The 21,297-nt window shown below is 43.1% G+C and overlaps 1 protein-coding gene across 1 annotated transcript in view; it reads right to left on the minus strand.

Moving 5' to 3' along the window:
• The window catches only part of bmpr1bb (bone morphogenetic protein receptor, type IBb), a 45,566-nt gene that overhangs the window by 13,624 nt on the left and 10,645 nt on the right, over window positions 1-21,297 (minus strand). The window contains exon 4 of the mRNA XM_084035593.1: window positions 703-1,023. Coding sequence (XP_083891719.1) covers window positions 703-790 — 88 coding nt within the window. The 5' untranslated portion in view covers window positions 791-1,023. The remainder of the gene's footprint in view (window positions 1-702; window positions 1,024-21,297) is intronic.

Here is a 21,297-nt window from a genome sequence, read left to right on the forward strand (position 1 = left end):
TGTAAATATATATTAATTGTAATATATAGACCGGAGAAATGACAAATAGGAAAATAGTCACAAATATATTAACTCTCTATCAACTAATCAATTGATCGTTTCAGCTGTAATGAAACGCCACATAAGGAACATTTCAGATAAAAGCATACAAGCTTGAACAAATTGTTAAATTAGTAAAATCCTAAACCATACTTTTAATAGCACTCATCTGGACCAACAATGTCTCCTTTCCGTGATGAGAAACAGAAAACAGGCACAAATGCCATCAAGACTGGGAGCCTGTCGACCCTCTCCGCCTGTCAAGACCTTACGGGACACCGTGACACTGTTGGCATTCATCGTAAAAGACAACTGGCTGTCCATCTTCAAACAATTCAACACAGGAGCGGGGGGTGGAGGGTGGGGGGGGATAAATGCACACCCTCTGTGGACATCATAGTAGCTTTTGCTCATCATAAATATTGCAGGGTGAAAAATAGACTCAGAAGCAAACAAGCTTCTGGCTTCAAGTGCATTTACTTCTCCCACACCAAAGCACAAACATTCCTTGGAAGAAAATGATTCCTTTCAATTTGCTTCTTCCAGCTTTTTTATCACAGTTAAGCCAACGAATGACAAAAGCAGCCTCATCATGCTTCCCAGGCAGCGGGAGCATCAGAACACACACACAGTGAGAGCTGGTGTCCAGCCCCCGGTACTCACCGTCAGACCCGCGGTGCAGTGATGCTAGTCCGGTCGCCAGGAGAAACGCCTGCCAGGCCCACTCCTGAGGCAGCCGCGCCACCACCATCACTCCAGTCGCCCACCTCCTTCAAACCCCTGCAGGCGCAGCCACCACCAACACAACCCCGTGTGAGAGGTACGAGACTGGCCTCTTATATCCCTCCGTGACACAACTCCGGTCCGCCTTTCTGTACAAGTGTCTCTCTGTGGGCGACCGCCACTCTGCCTCTCTGCACTCTCAGGAAGTTCCCACAGCACAGGGCAGCCTCGCAGCTTCCAGCACTACTCCACACTGACAGCCTGGGAGAGAAAGACACAGAGAAAGAAGGGGGGGGGAGGTGGGTGTTACTTAGTTGCTCTCTCACTGTGCTATTTGTCCGGCCCTTTCTATGACCGCTTCACTACAGAGGGAACAGCTGAGTGTATGTGAATCCACGTATGGCCCCTCTCTCTCTCTCTCTTTCACACACATTACAGATTCTCTCTCACTCACACACAAACACACACACACACAGAGAGAGAGCAGAGTAGAAGAGACCGGGGCGGCCGGTGATGTGGGCAGGAGCCGAACGAGGTGTGAAGGGCAGCAGTAAACCATTATGAGCTATTGCCACAGGCATACAAACAGCCAGCGTGCCAAGAGAGACAGAAAAAGCTAAGAACTAAGGAATATAAACTTGCACAAGACATGTACATATACTTTGGTGAAACTATCTGGTATCAAGTGTTTGATGCAAGGACCCAGAAGTGTTTGTGCTTGGTGTGAATGGGTCAACACGGGTTATCCATGCTGACTCAGCAACACAGTTTCCCAGGGTTCTATGTGTGTGTATAGCATTCCCTTCGTTGCTATAATGAAGTTTACTGTCATTTTACACAATAAGTTCAAGTCTGCATACTTGAATTCACCAAAAAGACGAAAATCTACAATGACGAAAAAAAAAAAAAGCAACCTCTCCACAACCTTCCGGTAATGTGTATGGGCCTACAGCTGCAGACACAGGTGCTGTGTGAATGGCTTTAATCTGTAACCAAGAGTCTGGCATTAAAGTTCAGACGCAGGCTGAACGGCGTTCAGCTCCTCATGTGAGTCTGCGTGTGTGAACGGGGTGAAAACACAAACACTTGTACGGGGATCAGGCCATCACACATGAGGTGATTAGAGGTGATTAGGGCTCACACCTCCAGGCACCGCCAACAACTTTTTACAACTTTGCACTAATCCAACGCACGCAAACATCGCAATGGCACAGGGAGGGGAAAATGATAACAATAGGGACACATTCCAGCGGGGAAGATTTACGTGGGTTACAAGTTAAGAGGATTAAGTGCGGATTACATCAAGTCTGACTACAGCACCTACACAAATCATAAACATCTCACATTTCACACATCCGTATGAGTGAGAAAACAGTTTCCTCGGAGAGAGATGTTTATCCAAATGGTTAATGGGGAGCAAAAAAAAAAAAAAAAAACACTGATGGGAGGAGGGCGAAACAACAGCAAACAACCAAATGGGCTCCTCTAGGCCACACCTGTCCTCTCTGACTGGGTGGGAACAGCAGCTCCCAGAAGCCACTTCTCCCCTCCAGTGTTCCAATGGCCCTATAGCTGTCACTCCTGATTTGTGCAGCGCCGTGCATTACATGTGATAAGTCAGCCTATTCTGGAGCACGAGTGCATGGGGAGCGATGTGAATGGGTCAGTGCACCTCACACACCCTTCTGCGCTCCATCAAACGCCCAGCGTGGAGCCTCCCTGTATTCTCAGACAGCCCACTCACCCCACAGGGATGGGGGGTCCGGGGAGGGAGGGGGGGGCAGCTCTGTAGGTGGGGGTCACTTCACCACATAAAGGGGGTTGAAAGTGGGGCAAACCGGTTGGAAAATTTGCATTATAGTTAAATTAACTCTTCGCTTTCCCCTCGCTTTTTTTTTTTTTCTTCTTTCTTCCCCCTCCCTCGCTTGGTTCGAATTTTAACTGCAGAACCCGTCTGTCATCGTGCAAATAGCTACAGGATGATTAATACCGCCGGGGAAATCGGTCTGTCAGCACCTTGATCGCTCTGTGAAACCACAATGTTTGCTGCAACTGGAACGAGAAATAGTCCCATTAGACACGCGAGCACCTGAAAATGATTTCAGAAAGCCGCGTCAAAGGAGGCCGATTTCACACATTAAGGTTTGGTTTGGTCATTATGGAGAGTCCCTGCTTAACATGACAATAGAGGTGTCAATCATTTGGTGGCCCTGGTCTGATGAGTTGGGTTAGAAGGTGGCACATTATTTGTAAGTAGAAAGCTTGTGTTACAAGCCGATTAAGTCAGATTACATTCTGGTTTATTAGATTTAAAAGTTCAGGGCATTTACAGGCAGGAGGAAGTCTAACTTGTTTCTGCAACAGTGCTGAGCTGTGTAGTGGCCAAAGTCAGAATTGCAGGTCAGAAAAACACATTCTCATGCACAATAATGGCCAAATAAACTCCTGCATCGCAATGAATAACGTATTCCCTCGTGTCAAAAGCACTTTGAAATGACTCTTTGTATTCTCGGTATTCAGGCTGGGCCCGGTAGGAAAACGTCTCGATGTGCCGTGTTTGTGGATTGTTTTCATGCTGCTCATGTGTGTGAAAAGTTAGCAGGCAGTCACCGAGCTGGCTCGGGCCACGGCGAGACTCAAATGAGCCAAAACACATGGAAAGCCTGACAACTCTTTGCAACGTATGTGCCCAAACTTTAACTTTCTTTCAACAGGCTGAAAAATTCCACCTCGGTGCTCCTGAAACCTCCTCGGTTCTGTGATCATCAACACATAGCAAGAGCAAAAAGCCCCAGAGATTTAAATACTTGTTATAATACCTGATCTGCTACTCTTTGGACAAAAAAATATATATATTTTTCACAAATTATATTCAAACACATGACGTTCCTGCACACAACGTAGGCCTACTTCAGTAAATCACGAGCCTCTTCACTTGGTGGCACATATAAAGATGCTGATCCGCGGGGCTCCAGGTCTGGCTTTGACCCCCTTAGTGCAGTGGGCATTAAGTTATGATCGGAGAGAGACTGGGAGGTTGGGGAGTAGTTGATCCACGCGATTATTCTCAATTTGTTTTGCAGACTCCGACTCCCCCCCCGTTCTGCCCTCCAGCAGTCAGAGATCAATTAATGCAGCTTGCTTGTTTGTAATAATCTGTCTCAATTTCATAAGGCAAACATTTGTCTTATGAAATAGAGACCGTACAATAATACCAGCGGCAGTGTTATAACACGCCGTGACGTTTTTGATTTCAGAAAAGGACTTTAAAAGGAGCGAACGCACCTTTCATCATTCGGCGAGAGAGAACGGGATGGATGACTGTGAAGAATCACCGCTAACCTGTGAAACAAAAAGCCATGGCGGAACGCAGATGATGAAATTACTCCAAGCAGAGATGGAATGCGTGTCATGAGCGATGTTCCAGCCGGGGACAAAACCGACCCCTGGCTCTGTGAAATTAGGAGGATTTTCGGCAGCTCGGCGTTTTTCAAACTGCTGTCATAGAATCCTGGAAAGCAGTTTATTACCGTGGCAACACAGCTGTCTGGCCCCATATGGTCCAATCAGGCCCAGCGAGAGTCAAGAAAGCGTGACACCGTGTCTTCATCGTCCAGCGAGACAAAGACGTGCTGCCTCTCCTGACTGACTTTTTTTAGAAACGCTGTCGTACTCGATTTTGTACCATGAACTTTCGTTTGATGACGGCATTTATCGATTCACCAGATTAATCATTTAGTCCCACGATGTCTCACTAAAACGTGAACACTGACCTCTATTTCCAGCAGCCTGACGTGACGTCCTCAGAGACACTTCAAAAGACAAAGACATTCAATTCACATACGCAGAAGCGGAAAAGTGAGAAGGTGGAGCCAGCAGCTGTCTATGGTTTTGCTTTAAAACTTACTTAAACAATCAATCAATTGATAATATCCAATGAATTGATTATTCAAATAACTGTTCCAGCACTGTATCCATCATTTATAGTCCATCTTTTTTTATTAATAGGAACCCAATGGGATAAACATGAAACTTATACATCCAGACACCCTTGTTCACACATCAGACATCCATCCACATCCACTCATGTTATATAATGGCGATATATTGGGAGATCCCTAGCGGAGTCTCGGCCCCCTCAAGGAAAAGAAAGACCCCGATGAATATTCACCATTCACACAATAGCGGGGGCCAAATCACTATGCTGGAGATTGACGCTTTGAAGTTCCAAAGAATGCTGAGGGGGAAGAAAAACGTCATTCATAAGGAGTGAAAAGGCTGTCACAGCGAGATTCGGCCCTCCTTCCCCTCCCCGCGTCTGTCACGCTGTCTCATTCTCTCTGTCTGTCTCACTGTCTCATTCTCTCACTCCTGTCTGTCTCACTGTCTCATTCTCTCACGACGTGACGACACAGTGGGATATTGATAAAACACTTTGAATCATTTTCTTTCTGCCAATATTAATGTTCGGCAGTACAACCGCGACTATCTTTGCCCCTAAACAAATATATATTATGTATCACTGTAATTCAGGAGCTGAACTGTCTCAACCCCGGCGGTAGAAAGCTTGTAAACTCACAGCTGAGTTCCAGACAACAAGGGGAAGGAAGAACTTGGCGTATCCACATACTTGGATTTACATCATTCAGGCCGCGCATAAAGATGCACAGTGTGCAGGTAATAATTAAGTCTGTTACATCCGCACGGCTTTCTGAGAAGGCGATTGTCTGTGTCAGGCAGTAAATGTCAAAAACCTTTTTGTGATGCCCATAAACATTTCACTTCACATCGCTTCCAGCCAGACGAGGAAACTCAACCTAGAGATGGCATGCAATGCAGCAATTTGTCATGTCACATTTTACTCAACACACACACACACACTCACAGCACATGCATGCATTATGATACAATCTCCAATCGTACTTGGCTATATGAAATTCGAATTCACGATGTTTGTCGTAAAAATAAATTACATATAATAAACATACAACGACTTAATGATACGTTTAATTTAATTAATCCAGTGAATTATATACCTGACAAACCAAGGGGCTTCATCACATTGGAAAAATCCACAAATACCTGCATGACTGCACAAAACCTGCGATATTAAAAAGGGATAACAAATCTCTCCCAGTAGATAAATCTCTATCCTCTATTACAAAATACATGATCACCCTCCACTGAACTCCCTGGTCCTCCACAGAGTCGATGCAAACAAACCTTCTCCTACCACCTTTTCTATCACCACAAAAAAAAACCAAACACTTTTGCTTTTTGAGAGGCCTCTCCAAGAATCAAATTGGCAACGAGGAATTTGGCTATCTAATGTTCGAATGAACACTTTGAAGCAGTCGAACCAGTATAATTTGAGGCTGGAAGCTCCCTCGAGGGGGATGTTTAACGGCTAAATGGTAATACTGTAACTTGCCAAACCCTGCAAATATGAATTATCAAAAGGAGCCTGGGTGTGGCTCCGACTGATAATTATAACGTTGCTAAGAACATTGCACTGCATGGGCTTTTATTTTATGGTTATGTTTTCGAAGAGGATGGCAGACTCATTGCCTTGCGAATCACTGTGACAACATGGTGTTACATGTGAGACTGTGTAATTATAAAACGGTGTGGAGTGTTTTTGACAGACAGCTGGGGTCTGCTGATCATTTGTATTTATTCATTCCTGTTGCTGATCAGATTTCCTCGTCAACTTAAGAAAATACGTACTTTTCTTTTTACCCACTGATGCAGCACGTTCATGGGAACCTTATCAAATGCTGCTTTCGTTTTCTATTTGGCGATATAACACGAAGAGGTCGTGATTACAACAATGCACAAGGCCCTTTTGCTGTGGGGCAACTGGCGACCGCACCTGAAACACACCTGTGGCTCGGGTTTCACCCGGCGGTTCCAAAACAGCCCCGCGAGCCTGCAGATGGATTCCATGTAAAGAAGTGTCTGTCTGGCTCTGAAGGTGCCGTTAAGAAAGTGCTCTGTGATTTTCCACCGTCGGGGCAACAACACGCTCCGGCCAAGAACAGCAGAATGAAATCCTTCCCCTCTCTCTCTCTCTCTCTCTCTGAAGGTCACTGCGCCTTGCTGGATCTCTACCGAGCAAACCTCCTTGTTTTCGTCAGCATGGCCTGGCTGTCAGTGGGCTGTACTTAAGTTAATTCCCTCACAGCTCTGTTCCTATTCATTTTCTGGCCACTGATCTCCACTCTGGCATCTTGCATAATAGCGTGTACTCACATTGCAAACATGCACCAAACCAAAGGCAACATCTTGTTGAAATAACACTGTGCAGCAGTGAGCAAACCTATAATTAATCATTGGGAAATGCTGCAGTGACGAAGACATTTTCAGAGGAGAAGAAAGCGTGTGAGCCACGTTGACATAGGCCACATGAATGCAATTACACCCATAAAGTGCGTTTCTGTTCAACACACTTAATGCCAGCGTTTTTAGTTATGAATTATTCATTTAGACACAGGCAAAGTGTCCAGTCGGAGAGGAAAAACAGTTGGAAATCATCCATACGAATGTGATGAATCTGATAACGATGACACAGAGTCGTTTCTAAGAAATTATGGAAAAATAGCAACTGATGCTTCCAAAATGAAAAAAATAAACATATTCTTAACGCGGCTTTTGTGGAATCAGGGAAAGCGAGGCTCCTCTTGCCAAGTCAACCAGGAGCATTTAATGAAGGGATTGTTGCAGAGTGTCCGCTGGGCTGCATCAAGCAGACACCGCACAACCAAAGGGTCTAATTAAGGGGTTCCTCTGACGGTCAGACAAAGCAGACAGCGGGGGTCAAGACGCTGGCCCACAAACTGGCTGTGACCCTCACACCTGCCTGGTTGCATTACACTGCAACATGTCGGCGCACAGTGGACACGCTCACACTGACACATCATTACCGAACTGGTGCTTACCACACACACTGAAACGCAGGAATGGGGAAGGAGACGGGGAGAGGCGAGCGGGACCTATAGGCAAGTGGTGGAGGTGTGTGAGCTAATGTCTTAAAACCTGTATGAACGCAAACAAAAAAGATGAATCTGAAAATTTTTCAGAATAAAAGCAGCATGTGTTTTTCCACAAGCGTATCGACAGGGAGAGGTGTTTTGACTTCTGGCGTTGCAAAGAGAACCTTGACATTAACCTACAATAAATGAAGTCTGGCAGGCGGCTAAGGGGCCCCATATATGAGTGTGTCAAAAGTTCATGCCCTCCCTCCACTGCTCACACTGCAAAAACAAGAAGATCGCCCAGTGTGAGCTATTGGCCCCGCCACTAACAAGACTGATTGCTACAGAGTGGCTCCACCTGTCTCTTGCTCCAATTAGTCCTGCAAGCCACTGAAGTGCTAAATAACCAGCGGGGAGGGAAGTGACAGGACAGCAATAGGGTCAAAGGAATGGAAAATATGCAAGAAAGGCACGGGATGGAGGATGAGCAGAGACAATAGTGGAGCATTTCTTTATGTTTCGGTGTAAAAGAAACAGCCTGTTTCTGGTAAAGAAAAGGAAGCATTACGTTTACGGGGGAAGTTAAGATGTCCTAGTTTAGTCAGCCAGAGCACTTGCTTCCTCTAAGGTTCACAGGAGGCTGTAATTATGGGAAACTGGTGGTGTATTTACCATATCACATGCTCTTTAACAAGCACTAATTGTGTGTGTGTGTGTGTGTGTGTGTGTGTGTGTGTGTGTGTGTGTGTGTGTGTGTGTGTGTGTGTGTGTGTGTGTGTGTGTGTGTGTGTGTGTGTGTGTGTGTGTGTGTGTGTGTGTAGGAATGTCGGACCAAAGCTGCAGGAATTGTTTAATGAATAGAGCAGCTTGGACGACATGGTTTGTGTCAAATCTGTCAAAAACAACATAAACCGGAAAGCTGACGGGGTCAGACTGAGAAATGAACAACTGTGGACACTAAATTATAGCTTTTTAAGTCTCATTGTTATGGAACAAAAGGCCATGGAAATATTTTTATATCTATGTGATGGTTAAAATGGCTTTTATTCACACTTTTAAGTGTCAAACTGTTCTTCCATCTCCACCTGCAGGAGGACGTTGTTTATTTCCATTTTACAATAAAGACAGTGAAAATGTCTGGTAATATGAGGACACACAAAGGTGTTTTTCACATTGTTTCACATTTTTTTCACATTTTTTTCCTAAGGAAACATAGCCGATACATTCTCGGTTGTTCCCTTCATGTTATTCACCTGAATGAATGAATGAGTACAAAGTCTCAATCATCCCTTCACAGGTTTTTCCAACTGACCAATCAAAGCAATCTGACTAAGTTAATCCTGGTTAACAATAAAATTCTTAATATGATCTTGTTTGTTTCTTTTGTTGTACAAGTCTAGCATTCATTCCCATTGGTGGACGTGTTTAGGGATCTAATAGTGTTTCAATGGCACACAAGTGAACAAATCCAAATCCAGAGATAAAGCAAACTGCACAAGAAACAATCAGGTCGGTTCATGTACCAACAGCATATCTTTCCAAATAAAAAGCCTGTATGTTATTAATAAGGCCATTTTTGCACACTGGCTCCTTTTTCAACATGCCCAGTCACTGGGTGTAGTAACGCATGAAGGAATGGACACAACCCAACCCTTGGAACAAGCTTCGGGACTCCATTTACAAGCCCCTCTACGGACTAGTTGACACAGGCAGGTGGGGTTTAAATACCCAGTTCACCGCCCCCAGAAAGACTCTGTTCATTACAACAGACGCTCCTAGCCATTGTGATTAATGGCGTTTGGGTAAATTTAGTTTCACCGCTTTATAATTCAGAGGGAATTAAAAGAAGGGGCCGGTCCACTGCCTCTGGTCAAACTACCTGCTCTGTGTTGCTGCGAGCGTGATTGAGAGGGAGTGCAGGGCGAGAGCAGGAGGGAGGGAGGGAGGGAGTCTTCGGTGCATATTTTCCATGCACACCCACGCCCCTCCCTCGGCCGCCGCGCTGAAAGCTCTTTTGTGCGTTTGTGAGCGGTGTGAAGGCTGCAGTGATACAGCACACACCTCAGATCTCTGACTGAACGATCACTGGCACCGTTTCAATGCCGGATTTATGCTGAGAGAGGGGGATTGCAAAACTGCAATGAAGCTGTAAAAAAGTAGTCATTGGCTTGAGAAAAACACCGGCATTGTAAGCTTTAGATCATATCAAGATTCCCCACATAGATCCACTTAGTCCTGAGCTTTTTGAACATGAAACCAAGGGGATGTGTAAACATGTGTAACTCCGGAGCAGCTTCTCCATCCATCCGAACTGTTCGGCTTGTTACAAAAGTCAAGAAGGTCAAGAAAGTAGTCCTGTTTTTAGAGTTAGATCAATTATATCGGTGTCTCACTTGGAGAACAATCATGTGTGCAACCTCGCTGATTTCCTGTATTTATAAATTGCTTTATAACATTATTATATGATTTGTAAAGCACTTTGTAACCCGGTTTGAAAGGTGCCGCATGAATAAAATGGAAGAAGCCCATGACGATAAAGCTCACTCAGACAGTGATGAAAGACAATGGAAGAAAGAGATGAGATGAAAAAGATACAATTACCATAATCGCCCATAATTAGCACATGACCGCCACTTATTAAATCAAGTAAATGCCTCAATAGGTAAATGAAATCTAGCATTAAGTGTTCTGGACACACAAGGACACATAGGAGCTGCAATGAACGAGTCTCACAGCTGCTGATACTTAAGGTCCTATTTCTATGCTGGAGCAAATCAAACAGTGACCTTTTGTGGATTTCTTTCCATCTGTGACTGTTAATGCCATATTGAGCTGGAAGCACACTGGACGGAGCCTGCAAATTGGATGTCACACTACGTGTTTGAATATATATATATATATATATATATATATATATATATATATATATACCGATATATATACAGCATGCGGGGTCAGTGTCAGCCAAGGACAAATGTGCAGCTCAAAGTTACTGTGTGCTACTTTCACGGCTCTAGTTGTTCCTATTTGATCCCAGTATAACTCGACTGCTTCACGCCGCATCTTCTTCTGAATTCCACCAATGACAGGAATTCAGGCAGAAGTTGAATATAAAATTGAATCCATACTGTTACAGAGGAGACGGGCGCTCCTTCTCTATCGCACTTCATCACTCTCCAACCACTCCATCCACATTGTCTTCATCTTCTTCACAACCTCACAGTTATTATTGCAAGGCTGCTGCGACTCCATCCAGCGATAAATTCAGACGGCTTGGATCTAAACAGGTGTTTTCTGTTGCTCCTGTCATCCATCCATCAGAGCACTGAGCCCGTCTCGTCTCAGGACCCCCCCCCCCCCCCCCCCCCCCCCAACTCGGGGTGAACCGTGTCCAGGAGAGATTTACAGATGCTAACAATATCTACATACATCTGTTAGTCAGCTCATCTAAAGAGAGGAAACACTGCTGATGATAATCACCATCAACACAGATCTCTCAGTTGTCTGGTCCACCCTGTAGTCAATAAGCGGAGATAGCAAGGAGGAGCAGATGTGGATGTTTGGATGCGATGCACTGCGACTGATATGAATTAAGGGAATAACATGAATCTTGGACACTGTCATCTTTATATACGCGGTAAATCCCCCTGCAGATTTGAGTATTGTTGAATCGATTACTTCAATAAGCTCCACAAATGCACTACAGCTTGTTTCTGGAAACATTCAGATATACCATAGTTATATACAGTATAAAGTTCTGAAAGTTACACCGGAATCTGGAGTTACGATTAAAATCAAGAGAAGGTTGTGTAACTGGAGAGCAAAATCACATCTCCATCCTGTGAACGTAGTCTATAAAGAAAGATTATTCACTCCTGCATGTGGAAATCAATCAATAACAACAAATCCCATTTATTATTTTGGCCACATTGTCCACGTTAATCCCTCAGCTTGAAGAAAAGCTGATGAGACTTCCCGTTTTCTTTAGCGCAGGTCTGACTGAGCGTTACACCGTCTGCTCCCCTGGCTGATGGGGAAACCCAGGGGCCTTGCAGTCTTGGCAGGGAAACCCCGTCTATGGTTGACTGGTTGACCCTGAGCTCATTTGTCAATCAGTCACATTTTCCTTTAATTAAGAGAAACAGTCAAACAGTTTGGGAGCAGAAACATAACTCTCTGCTTGTCTGTCTGTATTCCCTCTCATGGATGTAAAACTGACACCTGCTTTTTTCCTATGCTTTATAATGATTTTTTTTTTTGCTTTGAAATAAGTTATTACGCGGAACCTTTTTGATGTTGTATTACATATTCGAACGGCACAAAGGGAGACTTTAAAACCACTTTGCAGTCCTGTTTCGCAGATGTAAATTGATTTGTATGTACATCTATTATTTTAGGCACCACGTTTTGTTTTTGAGGTAAAATAACGTGACATCGAAAACATTCCTTTCATATGAGTTTAACATAATTTGAAACATTCACATTCGCAGTGAGGAAATAACAAAAGACATGCCTGATGTTTGTGATGGACTGGCTGTGAGGGAGTCGAGTGCCACATGAGATACACAAGAGGATTTTTTTTTCACACATCTGTGTGACATTATGGAGCTTTTTGGACGCCGTTCATTCAGCGGTGGCGTCCAAATTAGATGGACCACGCAGTCCATGCAGGCTTCTCCTCTTGTTAGCTGTAAATCATCACTTAATCTATACTTAAAACATGTTTACACTAAGAACAAATGCAGGGTTAATACGGTTCATGTATTCTGCTGCACACGTGAACTAAGCCTCTTTATTTCATCCAGAAGTTAATCGTCGGTACAGTTTACATGTCTTACCTCACTGTTCACATATCACACACAAGCGCATGTTATTCATAATGCAGTTAAAACAGCTATAAATTTGTCTGAGGGATTAAAAGGAACAATGTGTGATCCAAGTGTAAACATGAGGGCAGTCTCGGCTCCTAAATGGAAAACAGATTGGGCGATTGAAACCTGAAATTACTCCCAAATTACTTTGGGACACCAGACAATTACTAAATCAAGAAGCAGCTTTACTGGATTATCAGGATAACTCTACTGAGGAAAAGTTTTTTTTTTACTTTGTTACTTAATGGTTTAAGACAGAGATCTTCAACAGGGGGTCCGGGACCCCTAGGGGGTCCACAGAGTTACTGCAGGGGGTCCCCGAAATGATTTGATCCCAAAAGTTTTTTCTTACAAAAATTTAAATATGTCCAAAAGTATACATTAAGTATCAAATATAAATCATCCTATGTAGAAATGCCAAAATAGAATTAAAATATGTTGGATAAATATATTAATCTGTGTCACTGTAAGCCTTGGGGGTCCTCTAATTTAAAAGAGCTGATTTTACTCTTTGAAGTCAACACAAATGTATATTTGTTGGTAAAGGCATTTAAATGTTTCACTCTAGTGCTCCTAGAAATAAAGTATCTGATACAGACGGAATGACTCTTGGCTCTGGACCCTTGTTTAATACCGATAAAGATCAATATTAGACACCATCAAATCTGAACCAATAACACCATCAAACTGTGTATGCAATGTAATTGTGTTGTGAGAAACCACCACCAGTAAAAGCTTAGTGGCATCCAGATTTGTGTGTATATATATATCTATATATACAGTATATATATTTACTAAGGCGTTCTGGTACATGTAAATCTCTCTCCCTGGAGATCCGAGCGCATTAGATACGGAGCTATCGGTAGCCTTTCCCCCTGACGTTGTTGTTTGCTCTCATCCAATGATAGCCCGATGAAAACACAGGAAGCAGCTCAGAGAACAACGGGGCTGAGATCGATGCCTCCGCGTCCGAGCAGAAGCTAGGTGATGTCTTAACGTCTGCCCTCCTCACTTCTCAACCCCCGTCAAGTCTCCCTCTACCGCTAATGCATCTGAATGCAGTGTCATGCAGGGCCGCCTCGCAGCAGTCGATAAATACTGGAAATGCTATCCATCTCTGAAACATCACTCCTTCACTTACTGTAAGTGCGCATCACTGCGGGCACCATCCCTGCGCTGCTGACAGGGAGGAAGACAACACCAGGCGGCCCCCCGGCCATGACCGAGCATCATCGGACGCAACCACAGACACAGCTTTCCCTGCTAACATTGCAGACTCTCATTTATATATATATATATATAAAAAAAAGTGTTTCAAACTTATTCCAGAAGTAATGAGCAAACCTTATGGATGCAAAATGATCATATTTTTCTCCTCATATCCTCCGAAATGGCAACATCTCTTGGATTACGTATTGGTAGTCACATTTCAATAAGTATGATAATAATACTACAATACTAATAATACACTAGAAGATCAGAGGTCTTTATTAAATCAGCCAGGCTAATAAATTGCGAGATGTATTGCAGATATTTTGGTATATATATATATATATATATAAATATATTTGCAAATAGGTAACAGGAAATTGCAGTACAGAAATGCCAGAGGGAATGTAGAAATTGCATTTTAATGATAGCCAGCAATGACAAAATGAATTTGCAAGCTGTAGAATAACCTGCTGGGTACATTTTGGACATAATTCTTTAGTGACCGCATTGAAGGGAATGGGTTTGTCTTATTTGGTATTTTTCTTGTAATTTTATTGGCTAGTCAAAAATCTAATTCCAATTCTAGGATATGAGAAAAGCAGGTCAAACTTAGGCCTGTTTGATTAATCGATTTTAAATCGTAATCACGATTATGTAGTTAGGACGATGTTAAAAACGTGAAAATTGTAAAAATCGATTTTTCAAAAAGTTAAAGTTCTGCACTTTATTCATTCATTTTTGTTTAATGGACACACATTAAGATACATGTGAAAGTGAGGATTTTCTCTTAATTAATCCCAAAGGGATTGTTTTTATTTGTTTACAAGAGGTCTACACCAAGATAACATGGAGCAAAGCCAGATGGCAAAAGTTAATTAATTGTTCTTTATATTAATCCCTTGAGGGATTTTTTGTTTAATAAGAGCAAGGTTTGCACTCAAATCCCAATGGGGAAATTATTTGCAAAATAATAAAAAAACAGCATATTTGCAATAATTTTTTTGCCTTCTGTCATTTCACAAAATAATCGTAATCAAAAATCGAAAATCAGATTTTGAGAGAAAAAAATCGGGATTTTATTTTTGGGCAAAATCGAACAGCCCTAGTCAAACTATTCATTAAACAATATTAAACTGTCAGGCTGCAGTGTTTTTAAGCAGTGCCTTGTATAATAATGTGTAACAAATATGCAGAGAAATGAATCAAGCAACCTTAAAAGTTTTCAAGGGGTTTAAAGAGCATCAGTGACAGTTTTGTGATACATTTCTTTTCTTTGAGCCTTTACAGTTTACAGTCATTTCCTGTGACAAACTTGTATGACTCATAATATTTCTTGCTAACAATGCAGAGGAAGTTGCTTGGGTCAATTCATCTATCATTAACGCGTCGTGATTCATCACGTTTAGTCTACTTCAAACTCCTTAATACACTGGTGAGATGACAGCTGCAGGACTAATACAAAAGCACTTCCTTCCTCCATCTCTCAGCTCATCCTTAAAACTACATCAAACACCTCTCCTATCTGTGACACCGTAGAAGCATCGCTTGCCTCAAGAATGCCTGCAGTCAGCACTCAATAAAATCCATCCCGACGCCATGAAATGTGTTGATATTGTGAAAATAATTGCATTGCATTTTCTGCTCTCTTGCCAGTGGAAACTGGAAACTGGAAACTCGTTGGCAGAAGCATCTCATGAGACCGTTTCCACCTTCAGACCTTCCGCTCTCTTCCTACACTTGTGGAATATACAGCGGCGGCTGCAATTCTTGGTTGTTGTGATCATCACTGTACACTTTAAACTATAGGCTTGAGCTATAGTGCAGGAAACTATGATGCACATACTGTAAAGGGCGCATGCAACATCAATGGGGCAGGAATCAAATAGTGGAAACGAGAGTGTGAAGAAAATGTAAAAGTCGACCTTATTGGAGCTGCACAGAGAACACATTATTGTCTGTGTGAATTCTATATTTAGTGTCCTGCTTAAGTTTAGAGCGAAGATAATAAAAACCACTGAACCACTTGAATCCACTGCCAAATGCTTTTTGCTTTACACTGGCTACACATATACAAATCAGTAATTCAGTACACTAAGGGATACTTAAATGTTTGATTCATCATATCTGTTTCATGGCATTGTGTTTAAATTCTCATTAGAGATTTTTTTCCCTGCTTTGCAATAAACAAAACTCTTGTAAGACCACAATCACCAGGTGACTTCACTATGCCCTAATTACCCATTCCTGTAGTTTTTACAGCTTTATAATATTTGTCAACTTCAGCGATCTCCACCTGATTCTTACCTGATCCGACTTCCACTGACAAGCGCAATAAATCAGCGCGCCTTCCAATAACATTGTGAGTTCGCCGTAGCCTCCGCGGTCGGCGTAATTAATGGCGCCACGGGTCCTGTGAGAGTGGGACCAGCTGCCCGTTATGTCTTGTCACCAGTCCCACTCTCTTTGACACGTTCGGCCACGTCCCTCTCTTCCGATGCCAAGAATACTGGCGGAGTGTACTGCCGGGGTCTGAGGACTCTTTGTGCCCACCCTCAGAGAACAAACGCCATTAAGACTCGACGACGTGCCCCTTTGCCCATCCCCAGAGTGCGGGCCGTGCCAGCGTCTGTAACTGGAGAGCGGAGAGCAAAACAGCTGCTCCCAGTCTATCCTGCATCTGCCACAACTGTGATCTCATGGAACAAAGCGAGAATGCAACCACACGTTTGGACTGGGTGTTCAGTCACACTCCCTGCCATTGTCCTCCCTCTCTCTCTCACACGCTCTCTGTCTACCTTTTCCTCTTCTCCCACACTTCTGTCACACCCAGATGCATAGCCTGGATATACATCTAATATTTTCAATCCATGCCCAGTCATCAGCTCTGATTGATTTATTATGTTACATATTTAACTTTGCAAAGCCATTTATCCTGTGAGGCAGTGGTGCACCCGTCGGTCGCCGGGGGCGTGATCTTTGGGGCGACTGCTGTCCCACAGACAGGTGTTTCAAAAAAGCTGGCTGCATGGAGACCGCCTGTTTAGTGATATACTTTTATGGCACTTATTAAATGGGCACTTTCATAAATTCAGGGGATTTGTGATTCACAGATTTTGAGAATCAAATTCTGTCTCAATTTTCTTTCGTATGGCTCGGGCTCTAAAAAGGCTCTATCCTACACTTCCCATAATGCCACGAGAGAAAGTAGTGAACTGACTGGTAAACAATGACCTGTCAAACTTATTTTATAGGCAGACTAGAACTGGTGATGGACAGCGTTGTAGCAACATTGTTTTTCTAACTAGTACTGGAACAAACCAATGATAATTTGACAATATGCTATATCTTCAAATACATCATTATAATGACTGCATAAAAGCAGTAAGATTATACCAATATTTTTGACAAAAATCTCCAGGGTCTAATTACCAGTGTTTTCCTTTGAAAAATCCAATGTCTGAAATCAATTCTACTTGGACAGAGTCCATCGGTTCAGAATGCAGGCGGTAAAAGGCCAACATTCACAGATATATTATGATCATTAGTAGCATTTCTGTGTCTCTAGTTGATCCACTGCTAAACACAGTGAAATTCCTTTCATTCCATAAGTCAAAGCTTATGCATGTGGGTCTCTGGGAAATTACAACGACAAAAACTCTCATTGACAGATCCTTCAGTGATTTGACACCTTCTCAATGAGGCATTAACAGACACTTTTGACAGCACACCTGCACACCTCCCTTACACGACTGCATCTTTTTTATTCCATAAGAGGGGGAGGTATTTCCAACACCCACCTGCAGCAAAACAGTCAGTACAGCCTTTATCCAAATGATGGAAATGGTTCTTATCTGTTAAAGAATGCACGTTGTGAGTGTTTTTTTTCATACATGTGTGTTTTTCCACCTTTTAATATGCAATAAGTCATGTAAAGTTTCCCCATACTATCACTGGCCAGGTCCATTCTTGCAGTGTACTGGCCAAATAGCCAATCACAGCACTGCTATTGGCAAACTACTCCCATGTATAAACAGTACTGTAAATAGCAGCGTGTTAGAATCGAGGGTTTATTTCTTCAGTCCTCTTAGACATCTGTTTTACCTCCAGTCTTCTCAGCCAATCAAAATGCCAGCAAGCTCCAAGCTGTGCAATTAATGAGAAGGGACAGCTGCTTCCAGGGACGGCCTGCTGGTTAAATTACACTATTATATCATGAAAATGATTCTTCTGCTTGTGCGTGTTCACTTACGTGTTCAACAATTATGTCTTCACTGTGTTTGATACCTTTGATTCTCTTACACTGATTGAATTATGAGCTTTTTTAAGCTGCTGGCCTCCAGGTGACATGGGAAGTTTCTATGTGGGCTGATGATTGCTAGAGCAATACCAATACAAAAAGTTGTTTGCTGTTGTTGATTTTCTTTCTGCTGAAAATATTTATTTATTTATTTTTTTTATCAAAAAACACATTGATAAAGGACTTCCATCTCTTATTTGTTTAATTTTAGCCAGTCTAATTGATTTAATGATTTGTTAAGATTGTTCATGCACTGACTGGTCTCCTATGTACATGTAACATATTTTAGTTTTATGATACCAAACCATACGGTAGGATTTCATAGCATAGAAAAAAAAAAAAAAACATTGTAAACAAACAAAACAAAAAAAAACAGATGTAAGTCCATTACCTTTAATCAAATCTGAGCTGTTTACTTATGATGATGGCTTGTTTACAGATATCCACTATGTCTTATCATGCTTGTGTATCGAGACAACAAACAACAACATGCAGGGGGGGTTAAATTACAGCTTTTTATAGAGACTAATGGCGGACTACTCTTCTAAAGTAGCTGACTTCTCCCTGTAGAGCAATTGAGTTTGATTAGGACATGGCTGCGGCGTGTTAGTGAGCAGCAGTGAAATGTCGACACAGGCTTTCACACACAACAACGCTAATAACGCGTTCTGGGACTGACATTTAAACTGGAAAACAAAATGAGCCATTCTGCCATTCTCGACCCCGGCATAACGACTCCACTATGTACCATTAAAATCTGCCACAAACTGTCCTCGGCTTTGATTCCCTTCTATAGTTAGAAGCAGCCAGTGTGCGGCCAGCCGGGGCCGTGTTGCATGTAGGTATGGCAGAGTGTCAGTCCACCAGACAGCACGTCTAGGAAGGATCAATACGGGATTACGGACAAATCCCTCACTTCAGACTTTGTTTCTAGGTGTGTAAAATCCTCGAGTGTTAAAGGTTTTCCCCAATGAAGGCGGGTGATTTTCCAGTCGGTCGGACACATGAACCATCTGTTTTTATATATCGTGTTTTAACATAAATCTACTAGGCAGAAACGAGTAAAGGGGATTTTTGAAAGGCAGAAGTTTCATGAAGACGCCTCGGTTTGGCATGTTTGTGTGTGTGTGTGTGTGTGTGTGTGTGCGTGTGTGTGTGCGCGTGCTGAGCTTATCCAGTGGCTGCAATCACCAGGTGTGTCCATGCAGGGAGTGGAAAAATAAAACAGAGGAAAGCTGAGCCGTGCTGCTTATTTGACATCACAGTGGAAGGGGTTGTCTTTGCAGGCTCCCGTGACCTTAAATAACTAAAATAGATGATTGACAGAATGACTGACACTTACAGAGAGCATACTCTGTGCTGACTGGGGGGAAAAAAAACTTCAAGACTAATCTACAATAAGCCATATGGTCTATTTTCAATATTTAACATATAGTGTTAGAAGGAAGTGGTCCTGTGCAAAGAATCCCTGCCTCATTCCCTTGGTGTTTTTTTTTAAATGGTCACAAAACAAACCATTGTCCTTGGTTTCTGACTTCTGTTCTGAATCACTTTCTTCTACAGAGATAAAAAAACTTTGGCCAGACAGTTTTTTAATGTGGCTCTGCTCACTGCGTTTTCACATGCGATCCTCACAAGCAATAATACATACAGCATGTCATCTGTTAGCCCCCTCTCCTGAAAACAAAGGGAACTAAAAATCTGAGCATGCACACACACTGCATACACCCGAATAAAACACACACACTGAGGAAAAATGTCTAAATTGACAACACGGGCTTCATACAAACATACAAATCATCCCACCAGACAGCCACGAAGCCAAATGGTTCTCTCCACTCAGCTAATTCCAGGACTTTTCAACTTTGCAAACCAACACCGACAAACTATCTACAAAGAGGGGAACACACATCTGCCTCATCTGTCAACACATTAGAACCGAGCCAATAACAAACTCTGAGCTCACGGCGAGGTGGCAGAGAGGTCAGTCGACTGTGTGTGTGTGTGCGTCTGAGCAGAGAGAATGTCTATTCACAGCATGGATCTGGGATCCAGGTCTACACTCAGGCTACCCCCCCCCCCCCCCCCCCCCCCGACCCCCTGGGAAACCGAAGCCACAGCGGGCAACCCGAAACCCCATGATGTCATCCTCGGAGAGCACGGGCTACCGGCAGTCAGTGAGAAAGTGTACAAAACCCAAAGTCAACATCACACAATTACTGGGGTTAATTGTATTTACAGTTGAGCAGCTGTGGTGGATTACGGGGCTCGCCGATAACGTATAGTGCATGTGTGAGGGGAAGCGGAGAGGCCTTTGTCGGGGAAGTTCGTGAGAGGAAAGTCAAATTGACAAGGATTCTACGTTTGACTTTAAGCGCCACGCCGGCCCTCCCTGTCCTGAGCAACGAGGTAGAACAGGGAACGCATGTGCCGTGTTTTATTTCCAGCCGACAATAAGACTCAGCTTGTGCTTTCACTGATGAACTCGGCTTCAACCACAGAGATGGAGCCGATCAGTTGGACCACAATGCTCCAGTGTTTTGTTGGAATAAGAACCTGCACATTCTTGGCGTTCCATGGCACAATAATGTGCCATGTGATACATCACTGGTCGCACAGGTAAATTATCTTAACATTGCTTGTTTCGAGGAGATGAAAGGTTTTTGCTAGGCTCAGGAGGAGTGGACTTGGAAGTGGTGGAGGCCGACTCCTCTGAAAGATATACTGAGGGGCCTCAGTAGATTCTAGTTATATGTATCTTGGGTCTGTGCAAAGCCAATACAAAGCTGTGCTTGCTGAAATAAATCGGACGATCACATTGATTTGTATAAGTGTGTATTCAAAGAAAAACCCTCAATGCAGCATTATGGAAAAACTTTTGGACCGATTTTCAGGAAACTTGGAAGTGTCATGAGCCATTGAAGAACCCATTCAATTTGGGAGCGACCCCGGATCAGAGGCTGGATACAGGCACTGTTCTTGTCACGGAGGTCTGAACGGTATTTAATATAGTTGACAACTTTGTTAAGGCGAAAAGGTCAATGGAAAATACAGGTAGAAGCACGCTGAGACGAAGTGAAAATGGCACTAAATGAGGAAACAATGTGATGTGAAGTGAAGCAGAGAGAGAGAGAGAGAGAGAGAGAGAGAGAGAGAGAGAGAGAGAGAGAGAGAGAGAGAG

This window comes from Eutrigla gurnardus (assembly GCF_963514095.1).
Source record: "Eutrigla gurnardus genome assembly, chromosome: 19".
NCBI lineage: Eukaryota > Metazoa > Chordata > Actinopteri > Perciformes > Triglidae > Eutrigla > Eutrigla gurnardus.